General features: G+C 35.6%; 2 protein-coding genes across 2 annotated transcripts; one reads left to right on the forward strand and one right to left on the reverse strand.

The window, feature by feature from the left end:
* The first annotated feature begins 586 nt into the window (after nt 1-586).
* LOC128232312 (ankyrin repeat, PH and SEC7 domain containing protein secG-like) lies at nt 587-3,268 on the forward strand. Its single transcript, XM_052945802.1, has one exon. The coding sequence runs from the start codon at nt 737-739 to the stop codon at nt 2,039-2,041; it is 1,305 nt and encodes a 434-aa protein (XP_052801762.1). The 5' UTR covers nt 587-736; the 3' UTR covers nt 2,042-3,268.
* A 5-nt stretch (nt 3,269-3,273) lies between these two features.
* LOC128232320 (26S proteasome non-ATPase regulatory subunit 11-like) lies at nt 3,274-19,911 on the reverse strand. Its single transcript, XM_052945813.1, has 12 exons — nt 19,772-19,911; nt 17,367-17,468; nt 16,251-16,375; nt 15,481-15,552; nt 15,052-15,109; nt 12,478-12,672; nt 11,634-11,778; nt 10,748-10,871; nt 9,262-9,387; nt 7,754-7,789; nt 6,810-6,861; nt 3,274-3,987 (listed from the first exon to the last, which is right to left on the reverse strand). Exons 1-12 carry the CDS (start codon nt 19,845-19,847, stop codon nt 3,845-3,847), a joined length of 1,254 nt encoding a protein of 417 aa, XP_052801773.1. The 5' UTR covers nt 19,848-19,911; the 3' UTR covers nt 3,274-3,844.
* Nucleotides 19,912-23,532: the final 3,621 nt, after the last annotated feature.

Consider the following 23,532-nt stretch of genomic DNA (forward strand, 5'->3'; position numbering starts at 1 on the left):
CCCCCCACGAAAAAAATCGTCCAACTTTACTTTTTATTTCAATAAATTAAGCAGTAACATTTGCCCAAAATGCACCATTTCGGTCTAGAAATTGTTAAACTATTTCTTGCATGTGTACCCCCAAACCCACTGCCAACACTATCAACCAAATAAAGTTCGGTTCTGAGAGAGGGGCGCAAATAAAGATAACGCCCCCTATAACGTCAAATCATGGAACCGCCCCTGATTCCAACCTCAACCATCTGACGCATCTTGGCATTCGACATGTACTTGATAATATAACGAACCAATCGCCTTAAAAACATTAACAAAACGGAAACGAGAAACGAATAAGTGTTTTCGTGAACTTTAAAGAATGCAAACTTTGTCACAGAGCGCACGAGAGAGAGATACGTTATGACTAAGAGTGGTAACAAACGTAAAAATGTTTATTTGTCTGTAAGTGGGTAGCCTCCCTTGTTTCCCAAGAAAATAGTTTACCAGAAATAACATATTGATCGATAAAACCAGCCTCGCTACGCGGTGATGATTTAATGTATGTAATTTATATCAAAATGGCAAGATTTGCGTCACAAGGCAGGGAATTCTGGTATTGATTTGAAGAAAAGTCCATTGCTATCCGCCATGTTTTTGTGAGATATTGTGATGTTGGTTCGTGGAAAGTGGCCGTAGTGTGATGTGTGGCTGTCTGTGACGATGACAAGGTCGCGAATGGAAACTTCGGGGTGCTAGCTAAATGATTTTGAGGGTCCAAATGGCGGGCTACGAGTTCTATGACGCGGTTCTTAACAACGAACTGACAACGCTTAAGAGAATCGTAGCGCAGTATAAGAATGATTTAAACGCCAAGTTTGTTGAGGTTCGTAAGAAGAACCATGCAGACCTGTGCCCGATACACTTGGCGGCATACAGGGGGTACACGTACATGCTACAGTACTTGATCGAGTCGAAATGTGACGTGAATAAAACAACATCGACGTTACGTCGAACGGCGCTGCATTTCGCGGTGTTGCGACACAAGATGGCTTGTATGTTGTTGTTGATCGCCGCTGGGGCCAAACTAGATATTAAGGATACATTCGGTAACTCTCCCTGCCACTACGCTGCCGACGATGGCTACTGTCAGTTCCTGGACGTCCTTATACGACGCGGGGTAAACGTTGACATTCAGGACATTACGTCGAAGACGCCACTCATGAAAGCGGTACGCAACAACAAAACTGACGCTGTGCTCCGGCTTTTGAGAGGAAACTGTAACATTAATATCACAGACCGGAACAGCGACATGGCGCTTCACTATGCGGCTCGGAACGGGTGTGCTGATATCATTGACATTCTCATAGCGTCACATAGCCAAGTTGACGTTCAGAACTACTGGGGCCGGACCCCACTAATGGAGGCGGTGTGCTACAACCACAAAGAGGCTGTTGCCCGTCTCATTCGCGCCAAGTGCGATCTGAACCGTCGTGAGTTTAAAACCGGGGACACAGCCCTGCATATAGCCATAAAGCGGAACTACACCGCGGTTGTGGAGCTACTCCTCGCGGCTGGCACGCGTCACGATATTTACAACCATCAGGGGGAAACAGCCGCTTACGAGGCGGTTATTAGCAACAAACTGGATGTGATAAAACTCATGGTAATTCACAATTGTGACTTGGAGCAGCCAATTAAATACTTCTGTACCGGGGTTTACAAGTCACTATTTCAGCTAGCAGCCGAAAAGGGCCACTTTGATATTTGTCGTCTGCTAGCTACATACGGGTATGTTGACTTTTCGGCGCGCGTTCATTTTTACGCCGGGTATGTCCCGACGCGCGTCGGGAGTGAACAAGACGAGGTCCTTCATTGGCTCCGTCGGAAAATGCAAACAGCGCCATCTTTGCAGCAACTTTGTCGGAAGGTAATCCGGCGACGGATAGGCCACAACTTGTTGACAAAAATAGAAGTTGTAAACATGCCAAAGGCTTTGAAGGAATACGTGCTTATTTCTGATTTTAACGAAACCAGTGACCATTTACTGAACATGGGTATGTGTTGAGAAGCATGAAAGGGACGTAACAAAGGCAGATATATGAAACAATTATATTGATTGTCTCCCTTGTATGATTTTTATGTTGACGATACGGTGTAAATGATTTTTTTACCCGATATGAGCTATTTCGTGGATGTTTGTTTAGGTCCGGAAGCTTCATTGCATTATATTTCGTGAAACTTTTTCAGGGTATATGTATCAAAAAGTTTTCATAGATAGTTAAAGTGATAGCTCTATACCAGAGTCCATGATAACGAACAGTTCAAGTGGCAAAACTGCAAATCTTCAGTTCATTGTAACTGTTTTCTATTTTAGTTTTGATGTTGAAATTTGTTGAATTTGATTACTATTCGAATTTGTTCAGTTATTCGCATTTATTTTTGTAAAAACAAAATTGAAATGAAAATAATGTGGATTCTTTGTAATATAATAACAGCGCTTTTCTGAGTCCAAGTCTCGCTTTTCTGAGTCCAAGTCTCGCTTTTCTGAGTCCAAGTCTCGACTTGACTTGAGTCTGTTCCTTATCATGGTCCAATGCCATCATTAATCCTTGCTTAGGCTATTCTTTAAAAATTGTTTGTTTACAGTGGCCAAACTTAATTTTTTATAGCGAGAAGAAAAGATGCCAATCAAATTTTACTTTAGTTTATCCAGTGGACAGATTTTGTTTTTGTTTACATCATGGAATTTGGGTGGAAATTTACTTCATATGAAGTTTAAAAAAATCATTTTAACTACTTACACTTTAAAATGTGGTACAAGGAAATGCCATATAATCTATTAATTGGGGACTGAGTGACTTGAAATTAAGCAAGAAAACAATATTTAGGGTTTTAGTCTGGCTTTAAAAAAGAAATGGTGCTGCATAAATATTATTTAAAGATTAAATATTCTACAATTTACATTTTGCCTTTTTCGTCACCGTGTGTCAATGAGTCGGTCGGTTCACTGCAAACAAAGATTTTTTAAGTATAGCCTTATACACATACACATGTTCACTTGTATCGAAAATATTGTTGGACGTTGTTTTCTATTCCATGTTAAATGTATGATAATCTGAGATGTTGATTGTGATTATCTGTCACGAATGTTGTTATACGTCAGCTACAAATTGTTACTCGTTATAAATATTAGGTAATACAGGATTCGTATTGATATTATGTAGTTTGTTAAGGATCAATAGAAACTAATTTTGTTGTATTAAATTATCTTGAATAAAATGAAAAAAATAGACCAAGTGAACTTTTTAATGTTTATTTCAAAAATTCTATCAATTTAAATACATGTAGCACAATATGAGCACATTTTGCTTATATAAATGAGAATAATGAAAATAATTATTTGTATAACTGTCATCTACAATTCAATGATGAATGATGTTACAACTGCAGTAACTTTGCTCATATGCCTGTGCAACGAGGCAAAGAATTAAGAATTTGACATCAATGGTTATTTATTTAAGAACAGTGCCTTCATGGTAAATGTTTTCACTTTCTGGATTTTTGATATTTTGCACTGTGGTACGTACATATAGAAGCTGAATAGTAAAAAGTCCTTTAAATGTAATTGTCAAATATCAAAGAACTCTTTAAACAACATGGAGAATTGAACAAAGAAAAAAGCAATATTCCCACTATTGTCATTTTGTGGACTATGACATTCTTTTGCCTTGTTGAAGACAGAAATAGTAAAGAAAATTCGTAAAGTTGGTTTATCAAAAAGGATATATCCTTAATTTTTTTTAACTAACTGTGCTTGAATATTAGCTTTACCAAAACAACACTTTTCCCACTTTTATCGCTATATGGATTAGGACAGTTTCTTTGCCTTGTTGTAGAGGGCGTCTACGACTTTGCCCATATCATGGATGGTATCGAGAGCATTTTCGTACGTGCGATCAGCCTCTGCCTCGTCGAATACAACCAAAACACCTGAACCCTGGTCCAAAATACCTGTAACAAGAAATATAAAGCAATGTTTATTTCAGTCTCAAAGCAACTTCCCTTACAAATGGAGCAGATTCTTGCCCATATGGGAGGAGATTCTATGATCTTGAATAAAGGTGCTTTGACGCATGCTCCAGATTCTGTTATTCTGAATAATGGTGCTTTGTTGCATGCTCCAGATTCTGTCATTCTGAATAACGGTGCTTTGTTGTATGCTCCAGATTCTGTGATTCTGAATAACGGTGCTTTGTTGTATGCTCCAGATTCTGTCATTTTGAATAACGGTGCTTTGTTGTATGCTCCAGATTCTGTGATTCTGAATAATGGTGCTTTGTTGTATGCTCCAGATTCTGTCATTTTGAATAACGGTGCTTTGTTGCATGCTCTAGATTCTGTGATTCTGAATAACGGTGCTTTGATGCATGCTCCAGATTCTGTGATTCTGAATAACGGTGCTTTGATGCATGCTCCAGATTATGTGATTCTGAATAACCATGCTTTGTTGCATGCTCCAGATTCTGTGATTCTGAATAATGGTGCTTTGTTGTATGCTCCAGATTCTGTGATTCTGAATAAAGGTGCTTTGATGCATGCCCCAGATTCTGTCATTCTGAATAACGGTGCTTTGTTGCATGCTCTAGATTCTGTGATTCTGAATAATGGTGCTTTGTTGTATGCTCCAGATTCTGTGATTCTGAATAACGGTGCTTTGATGCATGCTCCAGATATGTGATTATGAATAATGGTGCTTTGTTGTATGCTCCAGATTCTGTGATTCTGAATAATGGTGCTTTGATGCATGCTCCAGATTCTGTGATTCTGAATAACCATGCTTTGTTGCATGCTCCAGATTCTGTCATTCTGAATAACGGTGCTTTGATGCATGCTCCAGATTCTGTAATTCTGAATAACCATGCTTTGTTGCATGCTCCAGATTCTGTCATTCTGAATAACGGTGAATTGTTTCATCAATAATCAATTTTCATAAACCTTTAACTATTTACTAAATAATGCATTTAAACAATGTATTTTATAGCTGAAAACACACAAATATTAAATAACTGATGGGTCCTAAAAGATTTACAGTCAAAATTTTCAGCAATTTTCTGTCAAAATAAACATGGTATCCTTCATAAGAACCATTGTATTCAATATTTATTCATCCTTTTCGGTAGATTAAAACAATTGTATTAATTGTGGTACATATATTTTTGGGAGTAAGAGGGCATCTTTGAAAAGATGAAATATATATACAATAGAGTTATTAGAACTAAATTTTAAACCGTGAGGTTGTATTTGACTTTAGTTGATTATATCATATTTGAATTTCTCCAGCTGCTAGTTTAGTGAAGAGTCTTTCCAAAATCTACAATAGTCGAACATGACATTCCAGAACAAAATGCAGTACAAATAAACCTTTTCATAAATACATTACTGGTATAAATCACTTAAAAGACAGATGATAATAAATGTAATTTAAGGACACACTACTCTATTTTAAGATTGTCATTTTAATATCTCACAATAATACTTCTTATTATGTGATAACAGCAAAATGAAAACAGCTGTATTGCATTGAAAAGAATTACGGACTACCATATTTGGTGATACATGTATTGCGTGTGGATTTATAATGGGTATATAATAAAATCCTCTATTTTCTCTTCTATTTCTAACAATTTAAGAGATATAAGAGATAATTGCAAATTGTCAGCGACAAATCACAAAAAAATATGATGATAATAATCAATCCTAACACCAAACCAAGTTGTTTACAGCTTTCATATAAAACATGAAAAATACAGAATAATATTCTTTATATCAAATAACGAAATATGATAGAAAAAACAATGTCGTGATTGCATGACAATACACATTGAAGAATGTCACGGAGTGCTAAAAATGATTACATTATTAAATGACTGTGAATATTCCAGAAATAAAAACTAATTTATTTTTCAATCTGACCTTTTCTTGATACATGATATTTAGCGAGTAGATAAAAGCTGTGTTTTATTAATGGACTTTAGTCCTAACTTCAATATCAGCTTACTTATGGCAACAAGCTGTTTTTGTTTTGTTTTTATCAACTTAATATTCATCTTTACAAATGGCTTAAAGTTAGTTCACAAAAATACAAAAGTATTACACTAAGTTCATTTTAATTTACAACAAATATCTTTATTTAAAGAGGCCCCAGGAAAACAGTGTGTGTATACCAAGTGATAATTTTCGTCATAAATGCTACGTTGAAAGGCAACATTTTGCTTCGAGTGAAGACTTTAAACAAAGATAACTTCACCATTTTAAATGAAACATAGCGCAGTCTACGCCACTTACGGAGCCCCACATTCGGTCTTTCACCAGAGTTTAATTGAGAGTTTAGTTTCTTAAAACACTTTGCAAACCTTTCCACAATACGGCTGTCTGATGGAGCAGAGTCAAAACATGATTTGGGAAACAGGTTTGTCGAAGTGTTTGATGAAACTAATCACCTTATCAAACTCCGGTAATAAAGCGAAAGTGGGGCTTTTTAACCGGCATAGAATGCCCTTTGTTTCATTTAAAATGGTGTAAAAAAAGGAAGGTTATCTTTGATTAAAGTCTTCATTTTAAGCAAAATGTTGCCTTCCGATGCAGCATATATGACGTATTTATCACTTGGTATACACACACTGGAAAATGAGTTTCCTCAATATTATAACATACAAGCTGTTAAACGTGTTGGTCATCTTGTTTTTGTGTTATCTTTCAGCGTTATTAGAATAACATAAGAACACGAACAAACACACACTGGCACAACATGTTAAGGTCGAAATTTCACTTACCATGGAACTTCTTGTCTAAGATCATCTGAGATAGCTTCTTCTCAACCTGTACCTGATGAAAATTAAGTTTATCATGTAACCATTTTATTATGAAGGCTTCTTTTATGACAAATCTTGCAAAACAGGAGTCAGGTTTTCATTAGTAAGCTAACAATAGAAACAAATACAATTTATTGAGCTTAATTTTGTTAACAATATAGATTATCTTTACTGAAATACTGCTTGATTGTTTTTTATTGCTTTCACAATCATTAAAACTAGAGCTATCATTGAATGGTACAGTGTCAGTGAATCAACTTCGCATACTCCATCACAAATATGCTTTGATCATGTAAATTTTAATGACATCCTCAAATAAAAATGTTGGTACATGTTTTGCCAAGTATAAATCAAAATCAAATGAAAAATTTAAGTATGAAAACTTTTATAGATATAGTGCAAATAAGTTAAATTTGTAAATTACTAAAGTCAATGTTGAAAGGCAGGATTATTTTACTTATTTTTTTTTGGAAAGGGTGACGTGGCTCTTTGTTAGGGGGAAAAAGCACCATTTTGGCAAAAAGCAGGAAAATACTAACATAATTCAAATTTCATGATGGCGCTATATTGCTACATTGCTAAATGTTAAGGTCACTAATCCTAAAAAAAAAGTTGTTTTTTTACCTGTGTAGGGCATTTATAAAAATATATATAAATATTAACTTTTTGAGGGGGAATGATCCCTTATTTCAGCGCCAAAAGGGGCTGAAAAAAACCACTCTGGATTTTGTTAACAGTTTCCATCAGGTTATTTTTTTTCGATGTCTGACCCGACAATAACCTAAATGAGTCCTTTCAAACAAACATCTAAAATTGCAAATGTCATATTTCAATGCTATTTATAGAGTGACTGATAATTTATCAGGATTTATAGTAAATACTGCATGGGAAAAACTGATACTTACCACTGGTAACTTGATTAGGTTCGCAATATGCTGGACCTGAAAGAAAAAAATTGTATATATAAAATGTCTGTCATGTTGGCATCTTATCTTTACTTTGATATAATGGTTCTGAAAATGGTCAAACAGTTTTCTAGAGGGCATAGACGATGTTTCTAAATAATCTGCTTTAATCAATAAACATGTAATCTATTAGGCCTAAAAAAAAGTTTGGTAAGGACAGACAAAGTTTGGTAAGGACAGACAAAGTTTGGTAAGGACAGACAAAGTTTGGTAAGGACAGACAGACAGACATTTCATTTAGACTTGTACAATGTACAAAATACATCATCTACATAGACATATATATTTTCATAAAACATGTCAACGTGTATATACAACATGTAATGGTAAATACGTTTTTGTTTTATATAACACAACATACTATGTGTAACAAAGCAACATACTATCATTTACTATGTGTAACAAAAAATGGAGGCTGAACTTAATATTTATCTTTTAACATTCAACAAATTATTTCGAATAACAAGAGCATATTTAATATACAAAGCTAGTTTAATTTATTCATTTCTATCATTTGATTTCAATAATCGTAGAAATTTGTATACAGAAGGGTGCATATAGTAACAACGTTTTAGATATTTCTTCCTAACATCGGAATAACATGGACATATGCATATAAAATGAAATTCATCTTCAATATCGTTAGTATTGCAAGTTAAACAGTACCGTTCCTCTCCAGGTATTCGGTTTCGGTTAGGGTAATGTATGGATTTTATTTATTTATTTATTCAAATATACTTCATGTCAAGATCATTAACTTGCAAATAGCACTAATTCTTGCAAAATTCCACTCTTACATTGCTGTTGTTATGGAGCTTTATTCTGTCAAAAAATTCAAGTTTCGTTTAAAAAAAGTGTCTATGGTGGAAATTCTTTTTTTTTATATTTTTGGAAAAAAAATACTGAAGTCGGCAGCTTTGATTTGGTAGGGGCGAGTTACCTGAAACATTTTTTTAGGCCTTACTAGTATCACAGACCTATAAACCATGGATTGGCAACTGCCCAATATCGGTGAAACGATAAGAAATAATAATTTACCCACAATCCTTAGAGCGCGCTTGGCAAATATCGGAAAATTCCACTGAATCTCCGATCGGTGATTAATGGCAATCTTCGGTTATTTCCGCCAGCTCTGCTGATAATTATTTTTAACACCAATCGACATGTCGCAAGTAATATGTTTGTAGTTTGTCGTTATTGCATTTTCTCTAATTATCGAAGTATGAATCAGGACCTAATATGTTCCTGATTAAATTTAAATTTAGTTTTAATTCATGTTTTCCTACATGTATATATTCAGCCGATGTCGGACGTCTCGAAAACGACAACACGATAAGATCTCGGAATGAAATCACGCTGCACGCGTGAGTTTAAGCTAATCGCATTAACACAGATGAGAGTTGCCAATCCATGGTTTATAGGTCCGTGCTAGTATAAACAAATATTACCTGAACTTTACTGAAGGGCTCTATAATTCTACACAGGTTCTGTTCCAGGAGATTGTCATACAGGGTCTTCAGGTGGGCGGAGACAATAGGATCATCCTCCAGCTGGGCTCTGTATGTAACCAGGGTCTGAAACATAAATAATAAGCATTTATAATACATGTATAACACACATGTTACTATATATAGTAGGGATGGCAACGAGTACCCGAGTACTCGATCGAACATCCGAGTACTCGAGTACCAAATCATTACTCGAGTACTCGGAATTTTTTTTTTAAAAAATCTATAAAAATCACCTAATACACGATTTACAGACAAAATATCAGATTTGGTTAGTTGCCAAGAGGACAATTTAAGGTCCCTCTAATCCCCGCTTGTGTACACAACTGACCTCAATCAATTAGTTGAAAGTTGTTGTGATAGTTCAAACTGTCAACAAAGGACACCTATTTCAAATTAGCACTGATGTCAATAAGCGAAGTTTTGATAGCGGTACTTTCACCTACACAATTCTATTGTATACCAATTAGAGACCTTTCACCAAACAATGGACGCTAACGAGCGAAAGGTAATCGAGAATTGATTTGTTAATGGGCGTATTTTAACTATTTTTGCAATGATTATCACAATTGATTGGTTGATATTTTAAATCAAGAATTATGAATATTAATGAGGTAAACAACAATAACACAGTACGAAAAACTATCATTTAAAAATAAAATTGTAGAGTAAACACCTGAACAACTGAACTGCGTATTGAATTTCGTTCACTATTTTTATGTATGCTATTAATTTACGTTCATTGTAATTCTGATTGTTGTTCATTTCTGCAGTGCAAACTTGTATAAAATGAAACGAATAAGACAAATTAAAAGCCTGAAACAACATTTGTTTTCTTTTTATATCATTTTATGTTAAAATACGTAATGAAAGATTACTTTAAAGGTGAAAATGACCAATAATACGACCAACGCACAATATACGTCATAAACGATACATGTATACACAATCTTGTCTTTGCGAACACATAATCAATTTTTCCGAGTAATCGAGTACCCGAGTACTCGATCGAACGATTGTGCGAGTACTCGAGTATTAATTTTACTACTCGTTGCCATCCCTAATATATAGTAATCGATTGCATGATATAAATATGGCCAACAGATACATGTACCTGGTGGGCAAAACTTACACAAGCACAGCATTTTAGGGGGTTTAGGGTTTAAAAGGATTAATCAGTGTAACGAAAGTGAAATTACTTTTACTGTTAATGACATGTTCCGTGTTTTAGTAACAACTACTACCAGTAACCAGAAGTTTAAAATCGGTGAACGTGAAAGTGTGATGGGGGAGCTCCTAAGCTTGATTGACCATACATTTGTAGCTTGACTCATATATTAAATAAACGTCAAAATTAGCCGATGTAAAAACAGGAAATATTTGAAGACTAAGCTTTTCACTGACAATATGATACGGTTTCCCCTACCTTTTGGAAATCTGCAAGAGATCGTTTGTGGCTGGCTGTGGCTATGGACTTCATTGCTTCAATGGCAGGGCCTTGGTACTTGAGGGAAAGTTTTCCACTCACAATAGCTTGGACCTCATCAGCTCTGAAATTCAACAATTCAACATATTTTGTCTTATCAATGTTCATATACCATGGCCTTTTCCCTTAAATAGTTAATTTTATGAAGAAAAAGAGTTAGAATTGTGACTACATGTACCAAGATGAACCACATAGTCGATTACCTCCGTCACATTACTACGCTAGGCTTTATTGTGTCCTTTGCTGATTTCGCTAATAAAAATATCCTTATCATGAATAATTACTGAGGCAGTGTTCCACAAGGTACCATATGCTTTCCCATAGAAAAGTTTGCTGAGTTTAACCGGGTCCACCTTTTCAGACTTATTTTAGACTGCAGCCAAGACCACAACTCCATAAAGGTTACTGAAACTATTGAAAATAATTTAAGAGTTGTCTTCCCTGCTTAATGCATATTCATTAAAACAAGATTTTGTCAGTCAATTGTCCCTCGGTAATTATGAAGTATAACAGAATTAAGTTCTGTGGTTGCTGACTATGTATGAACCACTGATTTCATGCATTTACTTACCTTCAATGCATATTTTTATTTCATATAGAAGGAGCTTCTGATGGAGGTCTCCCCATGTGAACATTTCTTTTTTAAACAATCATTATTCTCCCTTAGTTTGGAGTTGTTGTTTTTTCAATACAACAAACAACATGTATTATTTAACTATTACAGAGCTTAAATGCAATTTCCATTACTTGATAACTAATATGTTCAAAATATAAATCATAGGAATATTAAATGTTTCTATTATCTCGACATCACATGACCACTTACGTATTCAACATAATCTTCATAAGCAGCATGTATTTTAGTGCTGTAATTGCCTTTGGGCTGTCTATGGAGTCGTAGCCTTCAAACCCTTCATAGAAGTAGGAGTAAGCTGTTTTAAAATCCCGCTCCTCCGCAGCATGCAGGATACCTGGAATATTGCAGTGTTGGTTTAAACTTTATTTATTTTACTATGATTGTGAAGAACAGTTATGTTAACTTACTTATGCTTAGTAGCTCTATCAAGCACTTGTGGGGGAGCGTCGTCTAAGTTGTGGGGGAACTGGAGTACCCAGAGAAAACCAACTTGTCAGATTTGGTGACCACAAACCAAACATGTGCGCCATGGTCAAAAATCAAAACCTGGGACGCCTGGGTAACAATCGAGGGCACTTATCACTGCCTTAACCAGACATCTCAGTTCATTCAGTGATTAACATTGTATTACATAATGACATGAACATTTTTCACTACATACAAAGTAATAAACAAGAATAAACAATATGTATTTACTACAAAGTTATACATGAAAAAAAAAAATCCTGCTATAGCTTTACTGTTTTAAGCTCCTCCTCAGCCATTTTTGTAAGCAGCCTTGATCATTAGTCATTACATCATGATTTCAAATGATATGAATACAAATGGAGACATCTGTCTCAAGTTTAGTGATGAAAAGTGAACTGAGTTTGAAGGAACAAGTAACAGTCAATAGGATTAAATTGGCAAATACATTATACTGCTTTATTCACTTACTTAGGTTAGCGCTGTCAAGACCTTGGAAGGACAATGCATGAAAAATCTCAACTCAAAGTGTCATACTCTACAATAGAAAAAAGCCCTATTAACTCACCTGACTGTTGATCCAGTGCAGCTTGTAATTTAGGTGGACAGTAGATCCCGTTCGCTGTGGTTCGACCAGAGGTCAAGGCTGCTCTGGCCTTGGGAAGGTTGGACAATGCATGGTAGATCTTTGATTCAAGTAACTGGACTTCTACTAGCAAGGCTTTATCGTCAAGTTTCTTTAATTCTCTTAACAGGGAGGAGGCTGGAAAAGTGAAAAAATATGAGTGATAGAGTTTCGTTTTATTTTTCTGCTGGGAAATGTTAATCATTTTAGAAAAATAGCTAGGGTCATATAAGCACAGATTCTTTTGAAACTCCTCCTAGGCTTAATCGACCCTAGCTGTGCTCGCATAATGAAATTAACAACAAAATCAGCTGATTTACAAACAAGATATATTTGAAGAATGGAAATATTGCTGCCTTATTCTGAAAACATGTTAGAAAAGGTTAGCTATTTCAATTACCAATTAGATCTACCTGTTACTTTTTTTATAGCTTATGCCATTCAAAATTAATTTGTCATTACAGTACTCATTTCTTTACCATTCTTCCTGCTAATTAATTCCTATATTGCTGATATGTCCCACAAAACAAATTTCAAAACTGCTTCAAATCATTGAAAAATGACAAAACATGAGTATTATACAGAATAATACATGGTCAATCATGGCTTTCAGTTGAAAAATGTATACTACTCAAAATTTGCTAAGCACCAAAAAATGCCCACACCACTATGAAGTATGCATTTAATATATTTGCGATATGCTTATTGGATACGGTTTGGTGATGTATTGACATGATTACCAGTGTACACATAAGCGTCAATAACGGGTAAATCATTCGTGCATGGCATGGAAATGATGTACCCCTCGGTTTTCACGTTTTTTAGGTGCATTGAAAACATGTACTCGAAATGTGTAGGGTATTTAATCTTCACTTCAACTTAAAAAATCTGAAGTTGTATGAGTTAATTATGGAAAACGGAAATGTTAGAAGACATTTGTCAAATGGAGAAATGTGGCGGGCAGTTGGGATGGTGGAACAAGGGGCTACCCATCGCCAGGTAGGGGAGGCCCTTGGTGTGCACCATACAATTGTCACCAGGGCCTGGGCGAGGTTTCTTCAGAATGGTACACCACTTAGGAGACATGCTGGTGGCAGAGGAAGGGCAACAACTGCAGCTGAAGACCGTTTTGTGGTTATTCAGGCTCGCAGAAGTCGTTTCGCGACAGCGACACAGCTTCGCGCCGACCTCCAGAATGCATCAGGGGTCAGAGTTTCTACTCAAACCATTCGATCTAGGTTGCACGAACGTGGTCTTAGGTCACGAAGAGCGTGTATATGCATTCCGCTTTCTCGGAACCACTGCCAGACACGATATGATTGGGCCTTGGATCATGTTGGTTGGCGTCGAATGGATTGGCGACATGTACTCTTCACAGATGAGTCCAGGTATTGCCTTGATTACACCGATCGGCGTGCAAGGGTGTGGCGGAGACCAGGCGAGAGATTCCATGCGGCAAACATTGCTGAACATGATCGCTATGGCGGCGGCTCCATTATGGTCTGGGGCGGGATCAGCTGGGATGGACGCACGGATCTCGTGGTCCTTAACCAAGGTACACTGACTGCCCAGCGGTATCGAGATGAGATCCTGGATACCCAGGTGAGATTGTATGCTGGTGCAGTGGGTGATCAGTTCATTTTAATGGACGATAATGCCCGCCCCCATACTGCCCATATTGTACAGAGGTATCTGTACATAGAGGGTATAACACGTATGGACTGGCCAGCACGATCCCCTGACCTCAATCCCATCGAACACATGTGGAATGAGCTACAGGTTAGACTTTCAGCACGTCAGGTCCAACCAAGAAGTCTCCAGGAGCTTGGTGTTATGTTGGTCCAAGAATGGAACAATATTCCACAAAGAACCATCAGGAACCTTATAGGGAGAATGAGGAGGCGATGTGAAGCTGTTATTAACAGCAACGGGTCACATACCCGATATTAATCCTATACCAGCTTACAATATTCCTTTTTTAGCAAATTTACAAAATTTCACATTCAATCAATTTTTTTTATTTTCAAGGGTCACCCTACTTAACTTCTAAAAAGTCACGGAGAACAAAAAAAATCCTTTAAAAACTGTCGACATCATTAAATAAATCATCTATCTAAAAGTATAAATACTTTTCAAAACTGTATTTCAAATGTAGTATAAGGTATGCATGTGTATAGTTTTGGTGCTTAGCAAACTTTGAGTAGTATATAATTCTATAAATAATACAAGTATGGTAGAATGTATATAAGAACAGATGTAAACTCATAATTGTAATTTAAAATTATTTTGATATAGGTGCTATTTTTTATGTAATAAAACAGTCTTCAAAATATTTACATGCATAATGGGCAACAAACATAACTGTAGCCTTAAAAGACTTATATATGGGGATAGGGATAGGTTAATGGTGTATATATGAAGAAATGTCCTTGTTTTAATGAATGGTATTGGTAAATTTATTTCTTATCTGTTTGATCTTTAAAAAGAAGAACATTATTTGTACACATAGTTACTTACTGAGGAGAAGTGCATCTGTGTATGACTTTGTTTCGAAGTACAGTGAAATCAGTCTAGCCTGAAATACAAGATACATGTATCTCACATTTGATAATCATACAATTATTGTACATGTATTAATGATGTACATGTAAATGTATCAAGCTTATTTAACTATATTTAGCTTTCTTAGTTTGAGTGGTTGTTAATATTTCCATGATTTCTGTGTTGTCCATGCACATGCCATATGATCACTTCCTATTGTGAACAGACTCAGTCGCAATATAGTCTCAACAAGAATTTTCATATAATACAAATAGTCACCTTTTATTTCATTTGATTTATAAAATTCAATGTAAATAATTGTGAAGCAATCAAATGTGTAGCTTGAAACACCGTTTACATGCCTGTATTTGTGTAAGATCATTATTCTTAAGACAGAAATCTTACCTCTAAAGCCTGTCGCAGGAAAGTTCTTTTCTCATCTTTGGCCCACTCAATACATTCTTTACAAAGGTCAACCTGAAAACAACCCATACATAAATCCTTGAACACTCGCGTACAGTATAGTCAAGTCAAAAGATAATCATAACTAACCAGACAAAAGGATATTTGACATGCTCATAAATCTTTCTAAAGATGGTCTGAAAACATTTTATGATTTTGTGCGTCACTACCCGATTAATAGAACATAGAAATCCAAGTTTATACTGAATACTATTCTAAATGAATATAGAAAGAATAACATTATGTTGGGCAGGTGTTATTTCTGAAGCTTATACAGAAACAGTAATAATATTTTGGTCTGCACTGTTACTTTAGGACAAATAAAAATATATTTGTGGTTCTTGTGTCATGCTGTAAATACAAACTGGCTAGGTAGGTACAGATTTGTTTGCCTTTGCAAAATTATTTATTTGTGTTCAAAGTATGTATATTGTTGTACCTGTTTACATATATATAACATACACATTCTGATATTAATGAGGCCAGGAAAATAAAACAAGTTAACAGTACGACATTGTACAATCAATAGTACCACACGGTTTATATTTAAAAAGTACAGCACATGAACATAAATAATAACAATAGCACAAGTGGTCCAAAGCACATAAAAAGGTTAAATAATAATTACAGTCCAGACTTAAAAATACAGTCGGTCAGGTCTTGTGTTAGTTCAAGAGTATTAAAAAGTCATTGCAACAATTCACTAAACCAACCTCTTTGCCAGTTTTAGCCTCCATGTCCAGGAAAAGATCCACCAGTGCACGGACAAGTTTCGCTGCCTTTGCCTTGCTAACAAGCCCCAAGAATGGACGTGTAAACTTGATCAGCCCAGCCAACTCTGTAAAAGAACAACAACTGATCTTTTACGATGTGATATCAAATTTGATTAGTTAACCTTATAGTTGATATAATGATATGACCCAATGAATATGTTAAGATGGTCAAATAATCAAAATTGATCTCACAAATGATTGAGGATGTCTTGGAGGAAAAATTCAAATAAAATTTGACAATCATGCTTAAAAAGAACTGAAATCCAACATGTTGTTATTTTAAGTTTTTAAAACAATATGTAACACATATATATTTTAGTTACACTACATGTACACTATTACAATGAAGGAATTATGAATACTTCCCATAATAAGAACTTGTGTAAATATGTATTTAGTCATTGAAATTAAGAAATTCATTAACATTCCTCAGTGTGTGTATACCGCGTGATATATTATGTCGTATATGCTATGTCGGAAGGAAACATTTTGCTTAAAATGAAGACTTTAAACAAAGATAACTTTTCGTTTACTACACCAATTCAAATGAAACAACTGGCAGTCTATGCCGCTTCTAGAGCCCGCCTCTGAATTATTTCCAGACGTTGATAAGTGACTAGTTTCATCAAACACTTCAACAAACCTGTTTCCAAAATAATGTTTAGACAGTGATCTGTCAGATGGCCGTTTTGTGAAAAGGTTTGTTGAAGAGTTTTTAGAAACTAAACTCTCAAACTCTGGTGAAAGACCAAAGATGGGGCTCCGTAAGCGGCTTAGACTGCGCTATTTTTCATTTAAAATGGTGAAAAAATAGTGAAGTTATCTCAGTTTAAAGTCTTCATTCAGACGTAGCATTTATGACACAATTTATCACGCCGAATACACACTCTGAACCTGAACACAGTAAGTTCATATTTATAAACATGAGATTATAAACAACAAGCATGAATATATAAACATAAAACAAAACCCAGACTTTTTTTGAGCTCATATTTGATTTGGGTTTGTGGGCTTGTGCTGTATTTGATTTGTGTATTGAATGATGTGAGTGTTTACCATCGGGCTGTCCTGTCTGTGAGAGGAGAGCACCCAGCTCAAGAATTGACTGCTCCTTGACCTTCACACTTTCCTCACTGTTCATATCCACATCACGCCGCACTAAAACAGAGAAATAATAGTTTAATTGATTATGCATATTCATTGTTATTGCTAATGAAAGCATTAGATTAGGAGAGCTCTGAGGGGTAAATAAGCAGAGTACCGTAGTAGACTTGTCGCTTTATGGATAAATATATCTACCTCATGAGGACAAATATTGAATGGGGTAACATGGCCCATCACCGATTGGACTCTTCAACTTAAATTATCGGACACTACAGACCAGATTGGTACAATGTAGATGATAGTGCCCTGCTTAAAAGTTGACACTGCCCAGATTGGTGAACTGTATTTTTCAGATTTCAAGACCATGTGGCTTAGAATGGTTTTGTGATCAGAGTATTATGGTACAATGATCTGTGCCATTTCAATCTTGGTTGTATCAACTCCTCCAATCTTAGCCAGATGACAATTTGAATGAATGATAAGTTAAATACAGATCATACAAGGCAATTATTAACCAATTTTGGATAGGAAGGATTTAGTAATCAGGGCTCTCGCGAGGGGGCGACTTGGGCGAAGTGGTCGCCTAAAATTCCCAGACTTCGCCCATTTGTATCATCAAAGCGACATTGACTTCGCCGAAAAAATAGCACATTGTAAATCTGTCAATCAGCAGTCTTTGGCCACTGTCACATTAGTCAACACACCACAAATAGCCATTCATAAAATTAGGTAATCTCCTAATCCGATAATTGGGCCGTGTCATCCAGTAGGCGGAGCTATTGATGGTCAACCAATCAGAATGTACATTGAGAAGTCCCTGATCAAATGAAATAAGTTTGTTTTAATCAGATTGAAAAGGCGACATAATTATGAAAAATCTTGTTAAGCATTAAAGAAGTTAAAAAGTAATTGATATATGTATTGAACAAACAATGCCAGACATTTTAAACATTGTTGCTTTTGAAGCAGACGGTCATAACCATCTCGGGCCATCGGCAAGGTGGCGCTAAGAAAATCAATAACATGACGTATCAACAAATATTTGATTGGTTTAAGTGAACTGTTCATGATAAAATGAAATGATAAAAATGATTTGTAAACACAAAAATATCTTCTTTTTTTGCTTTATGTAGTGTTTACTTACAGTATTTTTCTCCTGTTGATGACTTTAAAATCGGCGAGATCGCCATTTTGTCAGAACATTTTTCCGAGTTATATTTTTCAACCTCCCATTATGTATTGGTTAAAATTTCATCAAGAACAGTGATTTAAATGTCATTTGGTTCTTAAATGTCAGCATATTGAAAATCATTTAACCAGAGACAAGCATATAACAGCATAGCTGAATGTGACATTCGTACCCATCCCGAACGTACCAAAATAAGATTCGTCCCCCTACTATATTGACAGTTCATTTATAAGGTCATTTTGATTGTTTCAAATCCTTAGCTGTCTTGGTGTTTGATTCATTTTAGATGCTATTTGGAGATAAACTATGTGACATTGACAAATACACTTTTGCTGAGCCAAAAATGATACATTATTTGTGAACATTTTATATAGTTATAGCAATTAATTTGAATGTGACTGTAAACTTAGGTGTGTGGTATGGCATAGTTTTTGTATCAGGTGTTACGAAAAGTATCACTTCTCCCTAAAGTCTCCCCACTTCTCCCTAAATTGACTGAAGGGAGAAGTCACTTCTCCCAAAAATTTCAGCCTAGTGAGAGCCCTGGTAATGTGTGATTTTTTAGAATTAGGTTTCACATTTTCACGGCCTCTAAACTCCAGCTCCATCACTTTACAGTGGTGCAAAGAAAAAGAGCCGTCGACACTATTTTTTTTTTTTTTAGTTTTTCATTTTTTTTTTCAAACTGACTATAAAAACGTTAGGGTCGGCGCCTATTCCGTAGGTAGGGTCGGGTAACCCGAACCAAATGTTGTTGTTTTTTAGGCCTTATGATTTGCCACACTTTATTTCGTAATTAAAAAAGTGCATAACATGTTCTTTAAGATAGCATTGGTGTTTAAAATATTTGGAAATGATGTTTAACAAGTGTGATACGCAATCTGACATCTACACTTAAATGAATGACATCGGGATAGAAACAAATAGTAAACTGACAATATCTTTGAGAAAAAATGATGTTTTCTTCGATGAACATAACATCTTCCTTTTCTTGTGAACATGAAAACAGTCAGTCATACGGGACCAAATCCCTTACAATTTCAGTCAGACCGAGTCAAAATGTTTCAGTTATGCCAATACTGGGAGATGAATCAGCAGAAATAAATGTGCAAACAGTGATTGATTATGATTAAACAAGTGAACTAAATCTCAGTAAGACGGAATATACCAATGCTATGAAACATGTCAATTGCAGCATTTTTGTTGTTTCCTTTTAAATCGATGGCTTTTTGTAATTCATCCATTTTCGCCGGTACTTTGTTACTTTGCGATTTTTGTTTAAAATAATCCTACTGTAAAATTAGCAAAGTTTGCTGGTGAATAAATTGTTATGGTTACATACCACTATTACTATTGACTACACATAATTTCCCTAACTCAACACAGCAGTTATCTCCCCTCTTAATACTACAAAATAATATATTCTTATTTGGGATAGTGTAACGGTTATATTTTATATTACATATATGTCTTAACCCTCTTTTTTCTATCAATTTGAACAAACGCGCGCTACCAACCGACTGGGCAAATGCGAACATATCACCTTTTTAAAAGAATAGAGCGGTCCACCTTGCTGAAATATTGGCCTGTGTCCCTCACGTCCATATCATGAAAGACACTTGAGCATATCATTTATAAACAGCTTCTTAACCACATGGAAAGGAATAAGGTTAGCAGATGTATATGTCATCATACTTGGTTTTTATTCAGGCGTTTCATACAGTCCCGCACGAAAAAAATCTCTGCAAATAAACAAGCTTGTTGTCAAAGGCCCGACAGTATCGTCAACTGGTTGATTTTTTTTCTTGACGCAGACACACATGCATGTTGTTGTTGAGGCTGAATGCTCCCAGAAAGGCATAGTAGACTCCGGTGTACCCAAAGGAACAATAGTGGATCCACTACATTTTCGATGCCAAATAAACGGCCTGCCCTTATCAGTAAAGTCAAAAGTGCGTCTCTTCGCAGACGCTTGCTATATATCGGAACATACCGAATTAGAAAGACCTTGATACCCTCAAGAATGATCTTCAAGAATTTGAACGTTGGACTGTTATTTAAATCGGGAATCAACTTTATTGCCAAAAATGTTACGTTATGAGTGTCAATAATAAAACCCCACATTTTACACGCTGTGTGGACATATATTACACCAAGTTTCTGAAACCCCATACCTTGGGCTAACTATATCCGAGATTATGACATGGTCAACCCTTTTACTAAGATAGTTGAAAAAAGCAAATTCAGCAATGGCATTTCTAAGAAAAAACCTGAGACATTGCCCAGAGTAGTCTAAAAAATCAGCATACCACATCTTGTCCAATGGGTGTAAACCGTCCCGCTGAAAACAAAACTCATTTTCCGTAAAAACAAGTGATATAAGATATTCAGTGGGACACATTTAATTCTAAAAAAAAAAAAATTGTTACAAATGATTATTTGCACATTTCATAAGCATCAACAACAGAGACCTGTTCAGATGCGGGTCAGCCTTATAAATCGTAGGTAGCACCTTATTTCCTTTTTGAGGCTGTTCCACACCGGAGTCGCCTCAAAGCGGAAAAAGTTTTCAATAGCGATGTATCTTACTCTGCTCAAATGTTATTTTGGCAATTGAACTCTATGAAGATTTTTTAAGTTTAAGTGTAATAGTTGCAAATAGTTTTAAAGCTGTTAAAGACCTTTTCTTACTGTTTTGTGCTGGTCTTGCTACAACACTGCCAAACAAGACAGTAGTTGATATTGGATCTGATGAAATATTTAAAGATAATCAGCTAATTATTCATACGAGTGTGGGGAAACAATTTTTATCACGTGACACACAAATGGTAACGTACACACAGGAAGTAGGGCAAAAGAGCACACATCAGGTACGTTATTTGCATATATCTACGTCATTAATTCGCTCCCAAATTAGAAACTAAGCCTTCCGATTGCACCAATTCATAAACTTTCCGAAAATGTGCGATTTTTCTTTCAGAACGTTTTACTCTTTTTTCCAAACACGGCATGTCAACGTACACCGATTTGACCAATTTGTAATAAAAAGGCCTCCAAATACCAACAAATATTTGTTGGAAGTGTTTTAAAGTGGCCTTCTGAATGTAAAATAATATTTTTGTATTCTTAGATACCTTAAATTGCAGGTTTTAAAAAGGCAGTGATTTATTTTTGGAAATATTTTTAACGCCTGTGCCTTGCAAATTGGGAAAAAGTTGACTTTGGGGAAAATACAAAATCAGGCCAAAATAGCTAATATAATCGTAAATATACATGTTCTTACTATTTTATGCATACATTATGCTGTGAAAGAGTATGTATTGTCAAGATTTTGTTTATATTTCAAGAAATTCATTGCTTTTTTTATTCATTAATGTAATTTTCATTAATCAAATTGGGGAAAAAAATATGAAATTTTGGGAAAAATGGACATTTTTTCGCAAGGTGAAACAGCCTTCAGAAGGCAGAAAATTGCACCAAAAATCACTGAAAGGAAACGACAAACAAGTGGTACTGTAGAAACGCCAACGTGCACACTCTTGAAATGTTTTGTTATGTTATTCAACGTACACACTTTTATTTTTTAACATTTTATGGTGAAATTCTTGACACTATGATATTTACATTTTAACGTATCATGTCTTATCGCCTAAAATATATTATAACATTGTTTGAATTATTTGTAAGGGAAGACTTTGCCGTATCATGCAAAACCATGTGTTGCCTGTCGTCGGGAGCTTCAGTATGTGTTTGAATACAAATCGCTTATTCTGCAGTCGTTAGGAACAGCAAGGAGTGACAGACGTGGTTTCTAACCCTGTTATCAATCTGACATACAGGGGGGTAGTTCGGTATCTTCCCGCGTTAAGTGTAGGACACTGACTTCCACAGGTACTGTGCCAGAAGCATCAGCGCAAACACTGTCGGCCTCGTCACGAACTGCTCTTGATTTTTTTTCCAGTATGCAGGACTCTTTTCTCGTTTTTTTTTAAATGTTTTAAATGTTCGTGTATTTTGTTTGTTTGTTTTGCACTGCTTTTTAAATTGCTGTCAAACCATTTATATGACCAGCAGTCTGAAACCATTATTTGAGCACATTAAAATTGCGCTTAAATTGGTAAAAGTTAAGGCACCCACAACTAAAGTTATTTCAATTATACATGAGCTCCCGTTTTCAGCACGATGGAATTTTGATACGTGACTGTTTTGTACCATGTTGTCAAAGACGACGTTCAATAACAAGCGGGTGGTGTAAGTGAATATCGTTGTAATTAACTTCAAAATAGTTATTGAACGATTAAACTCCGCATACTTGTAACCGTACCAATATATGGGACTAAAGGTGTTCACGAAAACAAAAAATGAGCCCCTGTACAAAACAGTCCGTCCACACAAAAAGCGGACAAAAGACGTCTTCCCCTCCTTTATTTTCAAGATTCTTCGCGGCGAATGTTAGCTGACCAGAAGAGCAAAATATGTAAATGAATTCCTTTTGAGGGTGGAATCCAGGAAATATGAAAAGTAGTTGGAAAAAATCCACCCTAAGTCCGCCTTCTGAAAGCGAAATCAATTATGCCGTCAAGGATTAATAACACATGTATTTTGTCGGTGGCATTAAATAATACCTAGCATTTACAAGCATGTTCGTTACAGAAGAAGCAGAGCATTATGAACGACACTGGAGATACAAAACATTACAAAACACAAAGTCATAGTAAGTGCATCATTTTCAGCACGTATTTTGTGGAAAAGTTTACTCTATGTAATCAAAGAGTGAGAGAGAGCTAGAGAGAGAGAGAGCAAGAAACATAAAGTTCACATGTACGGAGTTACATTGAAACTCAATATGTAATGCATTTTTGTTGGATGGTCAGTATAGATACACTACAAACTCCAAAGCATATTTCCGGGAAAATGTTCTCCACAAAC

Source organism: Mya arenaria, chromosome 1 (genome assembly GCF_026914265.1).
Source record: "Mya arenaria isolate MELC-2E11 chromosome 1, ASM2691426v1".
NCBI lineage: Eukaryota > Metazoa > Mollusca > Bivalvia > Myida > Myidae > Mya > Mya arenaria.

Excerpts from the sequence above, each read along its gene's own strand:
- LOC128232320 (XM_052945813.1), bottom strand. The coding sequence starts at position 19,847 with ATGGATGAATTACAAAAAGCCATCGATTTAAAAGGAAACAACAAAAAT. Across the intron at positions 15,553-16,250 it reads AGGCTAAAACTGGCAAAGAG|GTTGACCTTTGTAAAGAATG; the intron begins GTTGGTTTAGTG and ends GGTTGTTTTCAG. Across the intron at positions 10,872-11,633 it reads ATGAAGATTATGTTGAATAC|AGCTGATGAGGTCCAAGCTA; the intron begins GTAAGTGGTCAT and ends GTTGAATTTCAG.
- LOC128232312 (XM_052945802.1), top strand. The coding sequence starts at position 737 with ATGATTTTGAGGGTCCAAATGGCGGGCTACGAGTTCTATGACGCGGTT.